Genomic DNA, 17129 nt, shown 5'->3' on the forward strand with positions numbered 1-17129 from the left:
TGTCAACAAGACCGAGTGAGTCTCTAGTTGCGTCTGGATGGACCGCACACCAGCAGCAAACGGCAGCTCTAGAAAGCCCAAAATGTACGAACTACGAGAAAACTTCTCAAGTTTCACAAATCTAATGAAGATTATTTTTTTTTCTCACTACAGAAATATCAGCTCAGCTTCATCTCCATTACGTAGAACCTCTCCATTTTCTCCATTACGCACTACATCACCAAAATTCCCTCCGATCAAGAAAATCAAGAGATCTTCTCCGAAAAAGCCTCTATCTGGAGTTAATGGAAAGGTACATGATGATAAACTTGTCGTTGATAGTCTAAACTGATTGTCTATTGTATTAGGGAGTATCGCTGCCTAAAGTTTCGTCCGTCACCTTTGCTAGTGGCGCTGCGACTCAAGAACTCGATTCAGGCGAGGTACGAAAACTCTGTGCTGTAAAATACTGCTATTTATTACTTACGGACTGCATTGTGATTTAGGAACTGGAAGTTCTTAAATGTATCCTTGTGCGTGAAGGTTATCTGCAACGATTAGGACGTGCTAGCATTGCCGGTCACATCGGAGGTGCCCACCTTGGCGAAACAATTGATTTACTAGATTTGCTTCGTTTGGCAACATTGGAGACCGTGGAAGCGATTGTTGCGTGGCGATATTACAAGCAGAAGGGTAAGGCAAACGATAAGTTGCGAACTCCAACGGAACCGGAACAATTCAAGTGGAACGGGATCAATTATCTACTCAAAGTCGCATCGGATTTGGAATTTTTAAGTAAACACACGGGACTTATTGAGTGGCTTGGCTTCACATTACAACGAAACCCGTTTATACTGCCTTTAAACCTCGACTGTCGAGCAAAATTACCGCAGAATTCTCAACCTACAGATAAAATTGGCATTGCAGATTCCGATCGGTTCTTGCAAGTCGGAGGGAAGCGTTCTCAGTCAACTTTTGACAACCTTCGTAGTTCAAATGGAGAAGATGCTGAAGCTTTGGCACTAGCATTAGCAGAGAGAAAACGAGCGAAAACTCCGTACGAAACTCGAGTTGTGAACGATGAAGAGCTTGTTCCAAACTCGCCATCAAAGACCGGAATTATCCGACCAAAGTCTCGCACTCCACTAAAAGCTGGTAAAACCAAGTACAGCTCTGTGCTGCCGTCTCAAATCGGAGAAGTGGACATGGCACGACTTCATGAAGCTGAGATTGTGGTTTTGCAAGAAGAAGCAGCTTTTGGGCGATATGCGCGGGATATTCACGGTCGAGTGGTGCCTGAAGATGAAGCTCAACGTCGATTTAGTATGGTGGAATTATCCAGGAACGCTTACAATATACCAACGACTCTTAAGTCTAGTTATACAGCTGAAGACCCTGAAGGAAACGCCTTAAAACTCGGAGATCCCACGCATTCAGATATACCGGGTAAACTTCACGTGAAGAAACGCTCCGGGATGCTAGGACCAATTTCTAAACCGGAATGGCGGACATTTGAGCGTCCTCCACCGCCAAGACGAAGAGCTCGAGGTGCTCAATTGGAGGAAACTTTGGCAGCAGAAAGAAAAGCAAATGCACAATTAGGCATGCTTTTAGACTTGATGAGAGAAGAGACCGAGCGCAAAGCGATGGATGTGGCGTATTTCGAGAGTTGTGTCGAGCTACAAGGGTATGGAGAAGAATTGAGAGCTTTTACTATTCAAGCTCAGAGAGAACTGGTAGTATTGTGGAAAGAACTTCAGGAGAAGAGATACATGTTCGAGAGCAAAATCCTCAACATTCAGAAGAAAGAAGAGCTGCTTAATACTTTCAAAGCACAACACAAGGCTGTCAAGGACGCAACGGTAAGCAATTTATTTTCGTTTTTTTTTTTTGTTTTTTCTTCGAAGTAGTACGTATTCTAACGTTTTGCGAATGATTTTGATCAGCACGCTAAGCGTATTGAATCGAGTATAACGAAAGTTGCGAGTCTCAACCAAGAGCAACAACGACGTGAAGAACAAGAACAAGTTGCAATTCGAGCTGCCGCTGGGGCTGAACGTGATAAACATGAACAAGCTGCTCCAATAGTTCAGCATTTTTGCGCAACCCAAATCCAGAGAATCGTTCGTGGGATGTTGGCTCGAGAGCTTTTTGCACAGATGAAGATCGAGTTCGTCGTTGCGAGTACTTTTATCCAGGCTGGTATACGTGGGTTCCTCGTTCGAAGACGCGTTGCAAAGATGTACTGGCACAATGCAGCATCGGTGCACATACAGCGAGTTGCTCGAGGATTCGTTGCTCGGAGACTAGCAAAACAGAAGAGAAGACGAAAACAACAGATGCGATCAGCTGAACGTATTCAAAAAGTGGTGCGTGGTCGGTTCGGACGAGTAAGGATGAGGAAGATCAGAGAGTTGGTGAGTTGGCGTCTGCAACTTGCGCTTGCGGCTCGAGCTATCAACGCTGTGGCTTTACAGGAGCTGGCAAATGCTTGTCAAACGATGGTTGCACTGCCTAGTATTATGAAAACCGAGGCAAAGGCGACATCGGAAGAGAAACCCCTTCCTGCTCTTGTGCTTGGATTGGTGCGCTTGTTGATTCTCTTCACGAGTGACGCTGATGATGAATGGGACATCCCCAATACTCGTTGGCGAGAAGCTGCTCGGTTTCTTCGATGTGGCGTTGGAGTTACGCGTCGAATGCAGAAAATCGCAGATGCTGCTGCAGGAGCTGCAAGAGCTTGGATGTCACCATCAGGAGGGTTTTCTGCTTCTGGAGTTGCTGCATCCACGCCGTGTTTACGAGAGTCAGTACTAGGTACAGCACTGTTAGATGCGTACAAAGGGGATCTGGACTTTCGAATTGAGACGTTTGAGCGAATATCTCGAGGCTGGCAAGCTGCAGTTGCCATTTTCAAGTGGACTACGGCGTTCTGTGCTATCACTCGGCTTCAGCATCTTGTAGAGTGCAGCACAAATGACCCGTTCTTAGTGGTTATTCGCACATTGAGCAAGCGAGAAGCTCAACATGAAGTTACAGAGCGACGAGACGCCGATCACGGCGAAGAAATGCTCGCTCGACGGTTTGTTTCAGCGGAATTGGTTCAGACTCGTAATTACCCATTCCATCGACGTCGTCCGATGCTGCTCGTAGTGGCAAGCGATGTGCCGCGAAAAGCACGAGTTGTTATTCTCCAGAAACTCCAAGCCGCTTTACCCGGACTCTTTCTCGCAATTACGCGTCCTCCAGCAACTACAAAAAGGTCCTTGGGTGCTCAAGATCCGACTCAAAACTTCGATTTCAGGACTATTCGCGATGCTCTGGCACTAGGACACAGTGTGATTCTCGAAGGTGACGTAGGTCTTCGTGATGTGACGCAACGTGCCTTCTTGCGTTCATTTGCCACCGTCAAGCAGGGACTCCATCCAGAACCGATGTGTGTTCTCGTGAGAGGGGCCATCACTAACCGTAGTGACCTCTTTGGGCCTAAACAAGGCAGTGATGTGGAGGAACAAGCGTATCGGGAAGAAATAGTGCGTCGAATGGTTGACGCAGACTTGAAATTGGCTCTGGATCGAACTGCAAGGTTGAGACTGGAGCTGACCTATGATGATATCACGCGTGAGATGGTAGAGCAGACGAAGACTGATTCTCCAAGTCCAGCACTTGTGGTGGTCATGGAGGCTGTGATCGTGTTGCTGACTCCGGGGAAGGTGTACGAGGGTCCTTCACAGAGTGAAATCGCGACAAGTTCAGTGAGTTGGCGACTATCTCGTCGGCTTCTGGGTCAACCAGCATTCTTACGGTCTAAACTCCACCACGTGGACGTCACCACAATTCCACCCGCTAATTTACTGGCATTGGAGCGATATCTGCGTCATTCTCTGTGGCCTAATGCTGCAGTTTCCCGGTCACACGTCGATGCTAGTAGACTGCTATTTGCACTCGCAGCTTGGGTCGAATCAGCTACTCGAACTGCGCGGTTGATCGCTGCCGATGGTACAGGTGTTTTGGCGCCTGAAATCACCCGCTTCGAACCTGTTCCTGGTCTGTTTGAGCGAGTGGTTGCCTTCAACAATTGTCCGACAGATTCTGTGCAGGATGGAGCAGGTGAAGACTCGGCTGTGATGGAATTGATGGATGCTGTTCTTGCTGATGTTCGAGTGTACCGCACGGCACATTCGCTCGTAGGTTCCAGCAGTAATTTATGCAGTCAAACGCGTAAGAAGAAAACTATCGACGAGCAAGAGCGCTGCGTCGTGACGCTCTTCCATGAGTGCCGACGTATCTTCGCAAGTGTATATTCGCCTAGCTCGGGTCAGCGATGGATGACTGTAATCTCAGAAGACAACATCGACAGCCTCTTGACCCCGACAGGAGGCGAGAGTCGCGTAGATAAATTACCACCAAAGTCACAAGCAGAAATGTACGCTCGTCTCGCTCGCCTCTGTTTGCTCCAGAAACGTAAATTTGAAGATTGTCCAGAGTCTATCGAGCCTCCAAGTCCGTACGAGTTGGTGCTGCGTCCTCATGCCATTCGACTGTATCGACACGTACTGCAACTTAACGGATATCTCACCACTGTCACCATCGCTGAGCTTTCTCGCGGACATGTTCAAGTTGACGCGTTCGTACACGGCGGCAGCAGTTCTCAGGCAACTTCTACACAAGCTGCCGCGTTGACGTTGGCGGTTGAACTCGAAAACATTCTGGGTCGACTCTCAGCAGCTCAAGCACGACGAACTATTGTCCCAATATCTCGTATCCCATCACTGATGCTTGACCGACTCCATTTGTACTGCATCACGAGAACTCAAATGATAATTCCTGAATTCCAGCAGAGGTTGGAGTCTTCATTACGTCTCAGTGTGAAAACCGCTGAGAGTTCTCCCGGACGTGTACTGCTTCGTCGCATAGTACGAATGTCCGCTGCAGAGAGAATGGTATTTACTCTTGTTCAACACCATGAAGACGGAGATTTCCAGGCTGCCTTCTACGCTCCTGGAACCAGCAAATATCATAATATCCGCCTCTCGAGAGATGAAGCAGGAGAGCTGCTGCATTTATCGAGACATTCAACGCCTTCCAAGCTACATCGAGTGTTAATGAAAAGGTTTTGCCTTGCGAAGCTAACGCCGAAAACGAGTGATGTTAGTGCTGAAGGCAGCGATGATGATGATCAAGAACTCGTGGAAGAAGTTGACACAATCACTCGCTACCGTTTACGACGACGAATTATTGCGAGGTTCCCTTGTGTGCTTCGTGTTCTGGAGGATATTAACCAACAGGTGCACAAGAAGCAGGTCATTCGCGTATACGTTCAGGTCGAACTCAGTGATGAAAAATCCACCGGGGAGGGCTCAAGCGTAGGAAAAATAAGTAGTAGAGATGCAATACGGTATCGCGTGTGGATTCCTGAGTCTTGTCTGGAACAAACTCTGGTTCTGCAAGAAAGCGAAATCGAGGCTAGTCTGCCGGTAGAACTGTCGTGGAAACACTCAGCCGGAAGAGAACGGAGAGATATTAGTCGGGAGATCGTACGTCGCTTCTTTCAATGGGACCCTAACGGTGGCAGGGAAGGCGGATGCGTGGTGGCTCACTTACTGTGTGGTTCATTCTGGGCGACTGAGGTCGATGCCGTCAAGAATCTCATTGAGAAGTCTCGATCAGATGAACAAATGAAAATGGAGCGCCAGTCCACGAAGCCCCAAGCTCAGCAGAACACTAAAGCGTCCGTGGTTTCGTGCACTTACATGCTAGACGATCGAGATACAGAAAGTGACGACGAGAGTGACAACGAAGAAATCAATCGCAGACGGAAGACGTACAGCTACGACACCGAGGAACTTGTACATCATGGCAGCTACCATGTCAACGGCCTGTACGTAGTTGTTCGCATCACGATGCGTGCTCAAGTGCTTCGAGACTTGCAGCCAGTGCTTGTGTCTCCTACTGATCGTGTACGGGAAAGCGATTCCTTTACCATCAAGTTCTGTGTGTACCATCCGGTATCCAGCGGCACTGCCAATGCTGAAATCCACGGACACCGAGACTTACGCGAGGTTGTAGGCCCCGACCAGTCCGCTCTTATCTCCTCCACGTCTTTGGACACTTTAATGCGTCATATTATCTTGACACGCTTGGATGCTCAAGTGGATCGGGAGTCTACTGATCGTCTAAAGGTGATATTCTTGCGTGACCGATTGTACGCGAAGCAGAAAGCCACTCCAGTGACAAAGATGTTCGAGCAAGACTCTGGTGCGAACGCTGCTAAGTTGATTGGTGAGGATCGACGTCGTGGAATAGCTGGGGAGCGCGGTGTCAAGGTGTTGACTACAGCGAAGGTCGTCTCGGGTTGTGGTCGCACACTCTTTACTGTGTTCGACGTAGCCGCAAACCACCGGCTTGAACAAGCTGCAGATAGCTGCGTGATGCTGCGAGTGGATGCGTACGTGTGTGCAACCAGTGCGAGGTTGTCTCTGTTACTTGAAGGTAGCGATCTGGTACATGTTGTCGGCGATGAAGATAAAGAACTACTGCTGCCCCTAGTCCACAGCGACGCTAACACTGCAGAAATCGCCGAGCTGGAAAAGGAGAGGAGTCGACGACTGGCACTAATGGTGCTAGATCACTTGCGTATCGAGCAGCGAAGTGACGGACGTAGTGATCGCCTTGTGCTCTCCGAAATCTCCTTTTCTCCACTCGATGTATCAACCCGCGAGGCTAAGACTGTGAAGATTTTCAAGACGATTCGAGCAGTGGGGCACGACCAAGTGCTACTTTCCGCATATCTGGACGGAGCAGACTCATTATCGATGAGGCTGGAGCTGTACGACCCTGCAAGCAGCTCACGCTGTACGCTGAAGCTTTCGCGTTCTACCTTGGCTGCAATATTGGGGATCGCAGAACCACTTGAGCTCGATCAACTCATGGGGGCAGATCGAGCCAACTTGACGACGCATATTTGCTCTCTGCTTCACGTTGAGAAGATGCCTGATACTTTAGATGGGATTTTGGACAGACCTTCGACGTTCGTGATGTCACTAGAATTTGACGAGCAACAAGCGATGGAGTGTATGAGGCAACACATCAGTGGAAATAGTGGTGCCGATACGGAAGCAGTGTCTCAGTGTTCGTGGACTGGAATAACAGCGAGCACAGACGGAAAATATCTCTCTGTCCGCCTTCAAGTTCAGTCCACACACAAGGGTCAACGCTGGTTGCTGTGTTCTGCCTTCGCTCCAGCAGAGTTGCTTGTGAGTGCACGGAAATTCGAGTGGGCGGGTATCCCAGCAGAATTGCTCAGTCTTCTTCCTGAGAATACCGAGACGTACGATCAGCCCAGCTCCTCCGTCTACTTGATGTTCTTCCGCAAAATTTGTGAGCAGCTACGCTTGGAAATGTACTACGATGACGAAGGCAGCCATGAATCGGATCAAAAACGCCATGAAAACCGCTCTGTACGGCCGAAGACAATCAGTATCAACTTCCAGTAACTTGAATACACCCCAATTTTGCCGCCCATGTCACTAGCAATAGACCTCCACACCGCCAGCTAAATGTCAACCGGTGACCGTTATTGCACGACAAGAACGCGTCAGACAGACCATTTGTGTGTCCAGGTAATCCAGAGTCGCCACGTGATTGCGCTGAAATCGGTCAAACTAAAAGTAGATGACGGTTGTGCGGGCTCTATTTTCTTTCAGATCAGCCCAGGTGCCTGCTTCGAAGGCCCGACGCATTTGGATAAGTCTATTAGACCTCCATACCAATGCACCACACCACTCCACCAGACACTTGTTCGAGTTTGTCTGCTGCGATCGAGTCGATTGCAGGGAATGGCCTCGATGGTCTCCATGCTGCAGCTATCGCCCTGCAAAGACCCGACGGACACATCCAGCTAGAATTCGCAGCCGAAGACGCCATCAATCTACAGCCACCTCGCCCAAGTAATGCTCGTCCAGATCAACTCCAGTCGCTACCTGACCCGTCAAGCAAATCGTTCACGGTCGATGGGGATACTGATGAGCTACTCTTAATCCCACCACTGATGAACATTTGCATCCTCATCGTTGGAACTCGTGGAGATGTCCAACCGTTTCTAGCTATAGCACTGCGACTACAGGAAGATGGACACCGTGTCCGACTGGCCACCCACGCTGTGTACCGAGACTTTGTGATGAGCCACGGTGTGGAGTTCTACCCACTGGGAGGCGATCCGAAAGAGTTGGCTGCTTACATGGTCAAGACGGGTGGTAATCTAATTCCCATGAAGATCAAAACGTTGACCGAAGACGTGCCGCGCAACATGCAGATGATCAACGAAATTGTCTTCTCCACGTGGCCTGCGGTATCCGAACCGGATCCGGACGGAGAGGGCCCGGACGTTCCTGGTCCACCATTTCGAGCCCAAGCCATCATTGCCAACCCTGTTTCGTATGGACATATTCACGTGGCTGAACGTCTCGGCGTCCCGCTCCACATCATGTTCCCCCAACCATGGGTACCTACCATGGCATTCCCACATCCACTATCGAATTTGGCGTACACTGGTAAATGGCAGAAGAGGAACTACCTCTCCTACAAACTTGTCGACTTGATCATGTGGCAGGGAACAGAAGGGGTCATCAATGAGTTTCGAACGGAGGTACTGAAGCTGCATCCGATCCGCAATGGAGATTCAGGTTCCGAGTTACTCTTGGACTTGAATATTCCGCACTCATTCATGTGGAGTCCTCAGCTTGTACCAAAGCCATCAGACTGGGGAGATTTGTACGATGTCATTGGCACTGTGACGCTGAAGGGGCCAGCATCCGAGTACTCTCCATCTCCAGAACTTGAGGCTTTTCTTGGTAACGATGGAGGTCCTATCTTCGTCGGCTTTGGCTCCATGGTGTTAGCCGACCCTCTTGCGACTACGAAAATGATCATTGAAGCGGCCACACACGCGAAGATGCGAGTACTGATCCAGTCGAGCTGGAGTGATATGGCTGGCGATATTGACATTCCAAGTAACGTCTTCTTTATCGGCAATTGTCCTCACGACTGGCTCATGCCCAGAGTATCTGCTGTTGTTCATCACGGTGGCGCTGGCACCACAGCCGCCGGGTTACTCGCAGGAAAGCCCACCTTCATCGTGCCATTCTTTGGAGATCAACCGTTCTGGGGTCAAGCTGTAGTAAGTGCTCGGGTAGGAGTACCGCCCTGCCCCATCGCCCAACTTACGACTGAAATATTGCATAATGCCTTCGTTGAGCTTGCCAATCCAGACCTGCGTAAGCGAGCAGAAGCCATGCGTGATCTAATGCTGCGAGAAGACGGTGCTGGAGAAGCCGTACGCAGGTTCTATCATCATTTACCGACGCAAGACATGTGGTGCGACTTGGATCACCAACGTATCGCCATGCAATGGAGCGTTCATGACCGGATTAAGCTTTGTGACCGCTGTGCCTTCATCGTACGAGAGCGTCCAGAGAACCAAAAGAAGAAATTCGTTCGCTACCACTGCGTCGATTATTCCGCTCGAGGTCCCAGTTCGCTGCTGACAGGAGTTGCCACAGGCGCCATCGTCTTCGCACACGAGTTGACTGGAGGGTTAACAGGTGTCTTGCTTCAGCCAGCAAAAGGATTAATTAATGGCGGTGTTGTCGGTGCTGTCAAAGGAGCGGTCGCAGGTGTGTACTATTTGTTGGTTCGACCGGTCCACGGTGCTGTGCTCTTCGCTGATCGCGCAGTGGCCGGCCGAAAAAATTCCAAGCGAGAAGAAGGCCACCGCAAGCTGAACAATGTCTTCGATCGTCATCTGATGGCAGCCTTGGGGGTACAGGATGGCTTGGCAGACACGTTTTGCGCTGCCACTAGTCCAAATGCAGTGGATATCGTGATTTTCGCGCGCAGAAAAGACCGCAAGAAGATGTTGGGGAGGATGAGGCAGTCCGTGAGGCATCGGTATAGTGCTCGCTACGAGTCCATCTTGTTGTCCCAGCGAGCTGAGAAACTACAGGCTTGCATGCAGCAGTTGCTCTATCCAACCAGTGCGGAAAGCTCAGGCTTAAACAAACAGCGTAGAGCTTCTGGTTCAGCAGTACAACCACTTTTTCGTCGTGCTAGTAGCAGAACTATGTCGGACAGAAGCGTTGCGTCCGTTAGCTCATCTGTTGAAGATACCAGCTCGGGGGCACGGAGCGAACCAGCTATAAAACTCCGCCTGGCTCGCCTTACGTCAGCCGGGACGGTCAAACTGACCCTTGATATTCCAAGCGAATCGGCAAACGCTGTAGATTTATCAACCATCGCGGAATGGGAGGCATACACTTCATCTCACGTAGACACCACCGAGTCGGCCCAACAAGATGTAAAGATCAAAAAGTCAAAGCCGTCAACCCCACGAATACCACACATGAATGTGTGTCTTGCAGCTATCGGCACATGGGATAACGGAGTGAAGCAGTTTGTGGCCATTGGGATCAAGCTCAAGGAACAGGGACATCGCGTGCGTGTTGCACCTAACGAACGCTTTCGCACTGAGATCATGTTGCGCGGTTTGGAGTTTTATCCACTTGCTGGGGCACCCGAAAGTGTTCAGGATTTTGCCAAGTTTGTGTACGAAAGTCAAAACGCAGCGCGGGCGGCAGTTCCTGGTCGTCTCGGTACAGGCGCCATTCAAGCCTTCAAGGAGCTTATTTACTCGCTGTGGCCAGCAGCGTATGGATCGGACCCTCATGGCGGCGGTGCAAACATTCCTGGAGTTCATTTTCGCGCAGATTCACTCTTTTGGCATCCGCTGCTGCTTGGTCACGTTCACGTAGCAGAACGACTCGGGATTCCACTTCAATGCGCGAGTTTGGATCCTCTCTCCCCGACATACTCTTTTCCTCATCCTCTGAGCTCCATCAACGGCCTTGAACCGGCAATCATGACCTTGAGTCAGAGCAACTTGCTGACGTATGGCGTTGTTGACACCACACTCTGGCACGGCGGTGTACAAGAAGTGTTGACCCAGTTTCGCGCCTTCATTGGTCTCAACAAACGTTGCGATCTACCTGATCCTTTGGTTCGATGGGATATTCCCCACATTTACCTTTGGAATCCTGCGCTTCTACCGAAGCCACTGGGCTGGGGAGCGGAGTTATCAGTTGTTGGCCATGTCATGCTCGGCAATACTGACGGCCTCAGTCGAAGCAAACGTAAGAAGCGCGAGAAAGAGGGCAATCGCTTCAAGTGGCCCAGCCAGCTCGCTGAGTTCGCATTTGAGACGCCATCACCTCCAGTCATATACTTTGGCGTATCAACGCGAGCCATGGCACGTGATGATCTCGACGAATTATTGCAGAACATCGACGCTGCAGCCACTACCTCAGAGCACCGAGTACGCATCATCTTTCAGACTCGCGAGGTAGGCGACAAAAGTCGAGCACCCTACCGGTCTGCCAGTGTCCTTCAGGTTCTCAGCGATCTCGAATACGCACGCTTCTTTCAAGAGCCGAACGTGGTTGCAGCAATCCACTGGGGAGAACCCGACATCACTGCAGAAGCTCTCTCGGCTGGTAAGCCCGTAGGCATTTGCGGTACACATTCATTGCAGCACTTCATGGCCTGCGTGTGTGAGCATGCTCAGGTTGGTCTGCCACTGATAGACTGGAAGACGTGCACAGTCAAGTCGCTGGCTTTGAGTTTCAGGGATCTCCTGAAGCCTGAACTCCGAGATAGAGCCAAGACTCTTTCAGCCACATTCGATCGAGAACAGCCAGTCAATACCGCAGTAAAGGCATTTTACGCGAACTTACCACTCGAGGCGATGCGCTGCGACGTGGATCCCAGCAAGCTGGCACGAGTGTTTGACCCACCCCACACGCTCAAGCTCTCACTTCCAGTTTACGTGGCGATCCGCGATAAAACGAAGGTTTTTGTGCCGTACAAGCCACTTCGGTTCGGAGGCAGCCTTCCCCCGACATTCTCCATACTCGGCAATCCGGTAAACGTATCTCACCAAGCCAAACCTTTCCGCCAGGTTGATGCTGTCCGCCAAACCCTGGATCTTCTTGATGATAACGGCCATCGGCTGAGCAGTAGGACATTAAGCTGCACTTCGATCGTGTCTAATCCCGGAAGTCTTGTCGCCACTCCAGAGCAGATCGAGATGTTTTGGTCTTCTGAAGAAGAGGAAGCCTCAGCGCGTAAGGCCACCACTGTAGCTTACGAACGTCTCGTTAAGAAGCCGCAGCGCACCACCAAACGAGAAGCAGTCATGCGCTTCTTCAAATTTCGGAAGTCAACACAGCGTCGAGAAGCAGAACAGTTAACCATAGTAGAGTAAATAATCACTAATGTAACTCGTTCCCAGTCCCTAGGAAAGCACAGTAACCAAACAAATTCAGTCCATAAACCTACAATGAATTGAATAAAACGAATCTATTCCGAGTGAAGTCGTAAGTAGCAAGAATCGCATAGTTACCCGTCTGCTGTGACTGAAGAGCGCGCCCATTGCAGCTATATAGCAACGGACGATGCCGACGATGCCGACGATGCCGACGATGACGAGGTTCCATTAGCGAACTTGCGTGTCACCAGCAGTTTCTCGTATTTATCGTTGATCTCCAGAGTGCGCTCAGCCTGCTCCTCAGGTGAGTTCCAGAATTTTGGCAATTCCACCACGTTCAGCGCCATGGACTGTGCACGAGAAAACTGAAGGAGCTTCTTACGGGGAGCGCCACCATATTTCTTCGCCTCCTTGGACGACGACGGGGACGTCACTGATGCCCGTTCGTGATCCACTCTAGCTGCCAGTTCTTCACTGGCAGGATCGTACGTGTACAGGATTTTTGTCCTCGGTTGCTTCTTGAGGTTATTGGACGAAGCTGGGTGCAGCAGTTCCAATTCTCGTAAAGAGAACCGTGGCGGGTGGTGCTGAGAGTATTTCAGCGGCTTGTACTTCAGGTCACCCGCGCTGCCTGCATCTTTCGTGATCTGGTGTACGACTAGTCGTGCCTCATACGACAGCTTCATTTCGTGCAGCGAGTCGTAGACTCGAGCAATTCGTGCTGGATCCAGGTCGCACCTCATGCCTGCTAGCGGTAGATTGCTGTAAAAGGCCGATACAGCAGTCTCGATTGCCGTTGATGACGAGAACTTGGGAGCAAGACGCTTGGCGCAGTGAGTAAGCTTGGGGTCCAGTAGCATATGGAACACATGAATGAGGTTGGATGGAGTTAGTGCATCCAGTTCCAGTGGTTCGATGCCCGCTCCCGAAAGAACTAGTGCCTGACCCCACATGCGCTGAGTAATGTTACGCGGGACCACACACGCAGGCTTCGCTGCTGCCAAACACGTTGACGTGATGGAGAGATCTCCCCAGTGTATGGCGGCATCCACGTGCGGGAGAACACGCTGGACAGGGAAGTGCTGATCGATCTCGAATACAACGTCGGTGCCGCCGACGAAAAGTGCTGCGTCATCGTTGCTGTTTTCGTAACCTTGAAACACAACACGGACGTTTGCTTTTCGTGCAGCTTTCTCGAGCGAACCTAGCAGATCTTGCACGCGACGCGGATCCCAGTCACTACACTGGAAGCCGAAGTAGATAAGTGGTGTACCAGCAGAGCTGCTAGTGAATGACTGCAGCTCTTGTTCGATGGCAGCAAGATCAGTGTTGTCGTCGTCACTTTCCTTCAACTCAACGTAGCCAGCAATTGTAATTTCACTGCCCCAATCATGAGGTTTCGGCAGAATTGCTGGATTCCACAAGTATGTGTGAGGGATGCGCCACTCAGCCAGCAAATTGTTCGCGATACTCCTGCCTGTAAGCCCAAGAGAATGTCGGAAGTCGTCTAAGACGTCTCGCATTCCATTCCACAGCACATTATCGATCACATCGTATGACGCTGCGTTCGTGGGTGCATATCGGTACGGTCGGTGAAGTTTCATATTCGAACTGACCAGGTGAGGGAATGCCTGTGTGCGAGACTGTGGGTTATAACTCATGCAGTGCAGAGGCACACCAAGACGTTCAGCCACAATGGTCTGTCCGAACAGATAAGGGTGCGCGATGATAGCGTCCGCTCGGAAAGCCTTGCCAGGCACTAGAGGATCCACTTCCACACAGGCTGGCCATAGCGAGAATACGAGTTCGCGCAGGTCATCCACTTCGGGAAACGATTCGCGCCGGTGATTCAGTTTGCTATGAGCGAGATTGAGTAGTCGAGATTTGTGGCGCGGCTGGTCCTGGCTTCGCTGGTGCAGGTATTTCAAAAAGTTTCCAGTAGTAATGGCACTACCTCCAAGTGGATAGAAATCTAAGCCAGCACTGACAATGCGATCCCGGTGGCCGCTATTTGTTGCGATCCGAATACAGTGGCCGTCCGCTTTGAGCCGCAGTCCGATTGCAACGTATTGCTGGACACTTTCTTCCCAGCTGCCGGTTGTCATCATGCAAATGTTCATCTTCGGCAGTGGAGTACTGTTCAAACTCTCAAGGCGCTTCTTGTGGGCTTCCTCCTCCTTGCGAGCCTCAGCCTCCAACTCTTGAACTTCGTTTTCGTGCAGTGCCTCACCAACTTTTCCACCATCACCAAAAACAATATCGAACGAATCGCTGCCGTTGAAAGTTGCCCCGTCAACGTTTACAACAACAGTTGCCCCTTCATCCGCGCTATCGACGGATGCTGAGGTTGACAAACTGCTGTTAGCAAGCTTGAGCGCTCTTTGCCCGTGCAATTTGCGTTCTTTAATGAGCGCGTTGAACCTGTCTTCAAGCGTGCTCTTCTCTTCAGGTGTTAGCTGAACAGCAACTTGTGAAGACAGCAGATTGTCTCCGTCAATCACTTCATCTGCACTCATCGAGCCAGTGTGAACATTGCGAGTCTTGAATCCCATGGCATTCAGGAGCTTCTTGTTATCCCCAATAAGAGAGCCCTTCTTTTTGTCTTCACCCCCACGAACATTATTGTACGCTCCAGTTGCAAGATGGTCCGCAAATACCACCGTACCCACCAAAGGACTGATCATCAATCCACCCAAGCCCTTTACTAGTCCGATGACAGCGCCCTTCGCACCTTCTTCACGATATCCTTGCGCAGGCTTGACAACCACATCTTTAAAGCCCGACCCAAACACATGAGCGAATGCTCCCACACCAGATGCTGCGCCCTCGAGAACATTTTCCGGGCCACGTGCTGAGTAGTCCACGAAAGTGTACTCAACAATATCTTTCGCCGAATTTTCAGGGCGTGAGGCCACTACAAACGCGCACTCATCACACAAACGGATTTTGTCCTTCTGGCTCCACATCGTTGCAGCTTGTCCACAATCCAAGTCACAACGCATGTGGTGTAGAGGCAAGTTGCGGTAGAAACTTCTCACAGCTTCACCTGCGCCATCTTCGTGCCGCATTAGGTCGCGCAATTCGGCCGCGCGTATACGAAGTTCTGGACTCTCCAATGCCTCAAATGCAACTCGAAGTTTCTGTGTTGTTAGCTGCGAGATCGGGCAAGGCTCGACACCTACACCAGCGTCAAAGACAGCACGGCCCCAGAACGGCTGATCTCCAAAGAACGGTACGATGAACGTGGGTTTGCCTGCAAGCAGACCTGCTGCTGTAGTGCCTGCACCGCCGTGATGCACTACGGCCGACACACGTGGCATAAGCCAGTCGTGAGGACAGTTTCCCAAGAAGAAAATGTTGTCTGGAATTGTCAGATCTCCTGCCATATCACTCCAACTCGACTGAATCAACACACGAACACCAGCCTGTTCTGCAGCCTCAATAATCATCTTCGTAACGCCCTTCGGATCCTCAATAACCATAGAGCCAAATCCCACGAAAACTGGTCCAGCATCGTCACCTAGGAATGCTTCAAGTTCAGGTGACGGCGTGTACGAGGAGCTTGGGCCACCCAGCGTAACTGTCCCAATCACATCGTAAATCTTACCCCAGTCATGTGGCTTCGGCACAAGGTGTGGGCTCCACATGAAGGCATGGGGAATTGATAGGTCTAGCAGGATATCACGGCCGCCGTCTCCTTTGCGAATTCTGCGCAGCTGCAACTTGTCTCTACGAAAGGCGTTCACCATTCCCTCTGTACCCTGCCACATGAGCAGGTCGACCATCTTGTAGGACATGTAGTTCACCTTCTTGGGTTTGCCAGTGTATGGCATGTTGGCAAGCGGGTGTGGGAACGCCGTCGTAGGCACCCACGGCTGAGGGAACATAATATGAAGCGGCACACCAAGACGTTCTGCAACGTGGATGTGACCGTACGTAACAGGGTTCGAGATGATAGCCTGTGCTTGGAAGGGTTTACCAGGGATTCCGGGGCCGTCGCCATCAGGGTCTGCTTCGGACACGGCTGGCCACGTCGAGTACAAAATTTCTTCGATCATCTGCATGTTTCGCGGTACATCCTTCTGAATGGCTTCCAGGTTGAGAGGAATCAAGTGGCCTCCCGTCTTGACCATATACGCTGACAGCTCCTTGGGGTCTCCAGCAAGCGGGTAAAACTCGACACCGTGACTCATAACGAGGTCTCTGTATACCGCATGAGTGGCCAGCCGCACGCGGTGGCCATCTTGGATAAGTCTCTTGGCGATAGCGACAAAGGGCTGCACGTCGCCGTGGGTGCCGACGATCATGATGCAGATGGTCATTATAGGCGCGTTGTAGTCGGTCCGGCTGCTCTGTCGCGTGGTGCGCAGCGACTTGTCCTCACGGCACTTGTCCTGCTCCTGGAGCTCCGAAATGTCGTATTTGTCGTCGTCTTCGTCAAAGTCCATGTGGATGTGGCCGTCGCGGTCAAAAGCTGCCGCAGCATGCACCACATCAGCGAAGGACGTGAACTTGCCCACGTCGATGGACTGGCGTCGGCGCTCATCTGCGATCGACTGCACAGCGCGCGCGAATGCTTCCTTCCATCGCTGTTGGAGGCAGTATGTTAGTCAACTATCATGACCATCACTCTGATTCCGGGTGGCTTTACCTTCGGCTTGTGCTCCTGCTCTGCGGACGCTTGGGGCATTTCTAGCTCTGCTGTCTGCGGCGGTGTCTCCATCGCGACCGTCTTGTCCTCCTCCTGCGCGGCTTCCATCTTGCTTGTTGCGCACTGAACAGCAGACGTGCGGCTGACGTTGCCAAATGTGGAATGCGGAATGCGGAATCT

The 17129-nt window shown here is 51.0% G+C and overlaps 3 protein-coding genes across 3 annotated transcripts; 2 read left to right on the forward strand and 1 right to left on the reverse strand.

Moving 5' to 3' along the window:
• Positions 1 to 37: 37 nt before the first annotated feature.
• PPTG_03725 (hypothetical protein) lies at positions 38 to 7475 on the forward strand (the record flags this gene model as incomplete). Its single annotated transcript, XM_008896405.1, has 5 exons — positions 38 to 84; positions 154 to 292; positions 348 to 422; positions 486 to 1841; positions 1926 to 7475. 5 exons carry the CDS (start codon positions 38 to 40, stop codon positions 7473 to 7475), a joined length of 7167 nt encoding a protein of 2388 aa, XP_008894653.1.
• A 275-nt stretch (positions 7476 to 7750) lies between these two features.
• PPTG_03726 (hypothetical protein) lies at positions 7751 to 12402 on the forward strand (the record flags this gene model as incomplete). Its single annotated transcript, XM_008896406.1, has 1 exon — positions 7751 to 12402. The coding sequence occupies one exon, from the start codon at positions 7751 to 7753 to the stop codon at positions 12293 to 12295; it is 4545 nt and encodes a 1514-aa protein (XP_008894654.1). The 3' UTR covers positions 12296 to 12402.
• On the reverse strand, positions 12225 to 17122 carry PPTG_03727 (hypothetical protein). Its single transcript, XM_008896407.1, has 2 exons — positions 16950 to 17122; positions 12225 to 16887 (listed from the first exon to the last, which is right to left on the reverse strand). Exons 1-2 carry the CDS (start codon positions 17055 to 17057, stop codon positions 12469 to 12471), a joined length of 4527 nt encoding a protein of 1508 aa, XP_008894655.1. The 5' UTR covers positions 17058 to 17122; the 3' UTR covers positions 12225 to 12468.
• Positions 17123 to 17129: the final 7 nt, after the last annotated feature.

The sequence above is a fragment of the Phytophthora parasitica genome (assembly GCF_000247585.1).
Source record: "Phytophthora parasitica INRA-310 unplaced genomic scaffold supercont2.4, whole genome shotgun sequence".
Classification (NCBI taxonomy): Eukaryota; Oomycota; class Peronosporomycetes; order Peronosporales; family Peronosporaceae; genus Phytophthora; species Phytophthora nicotianae.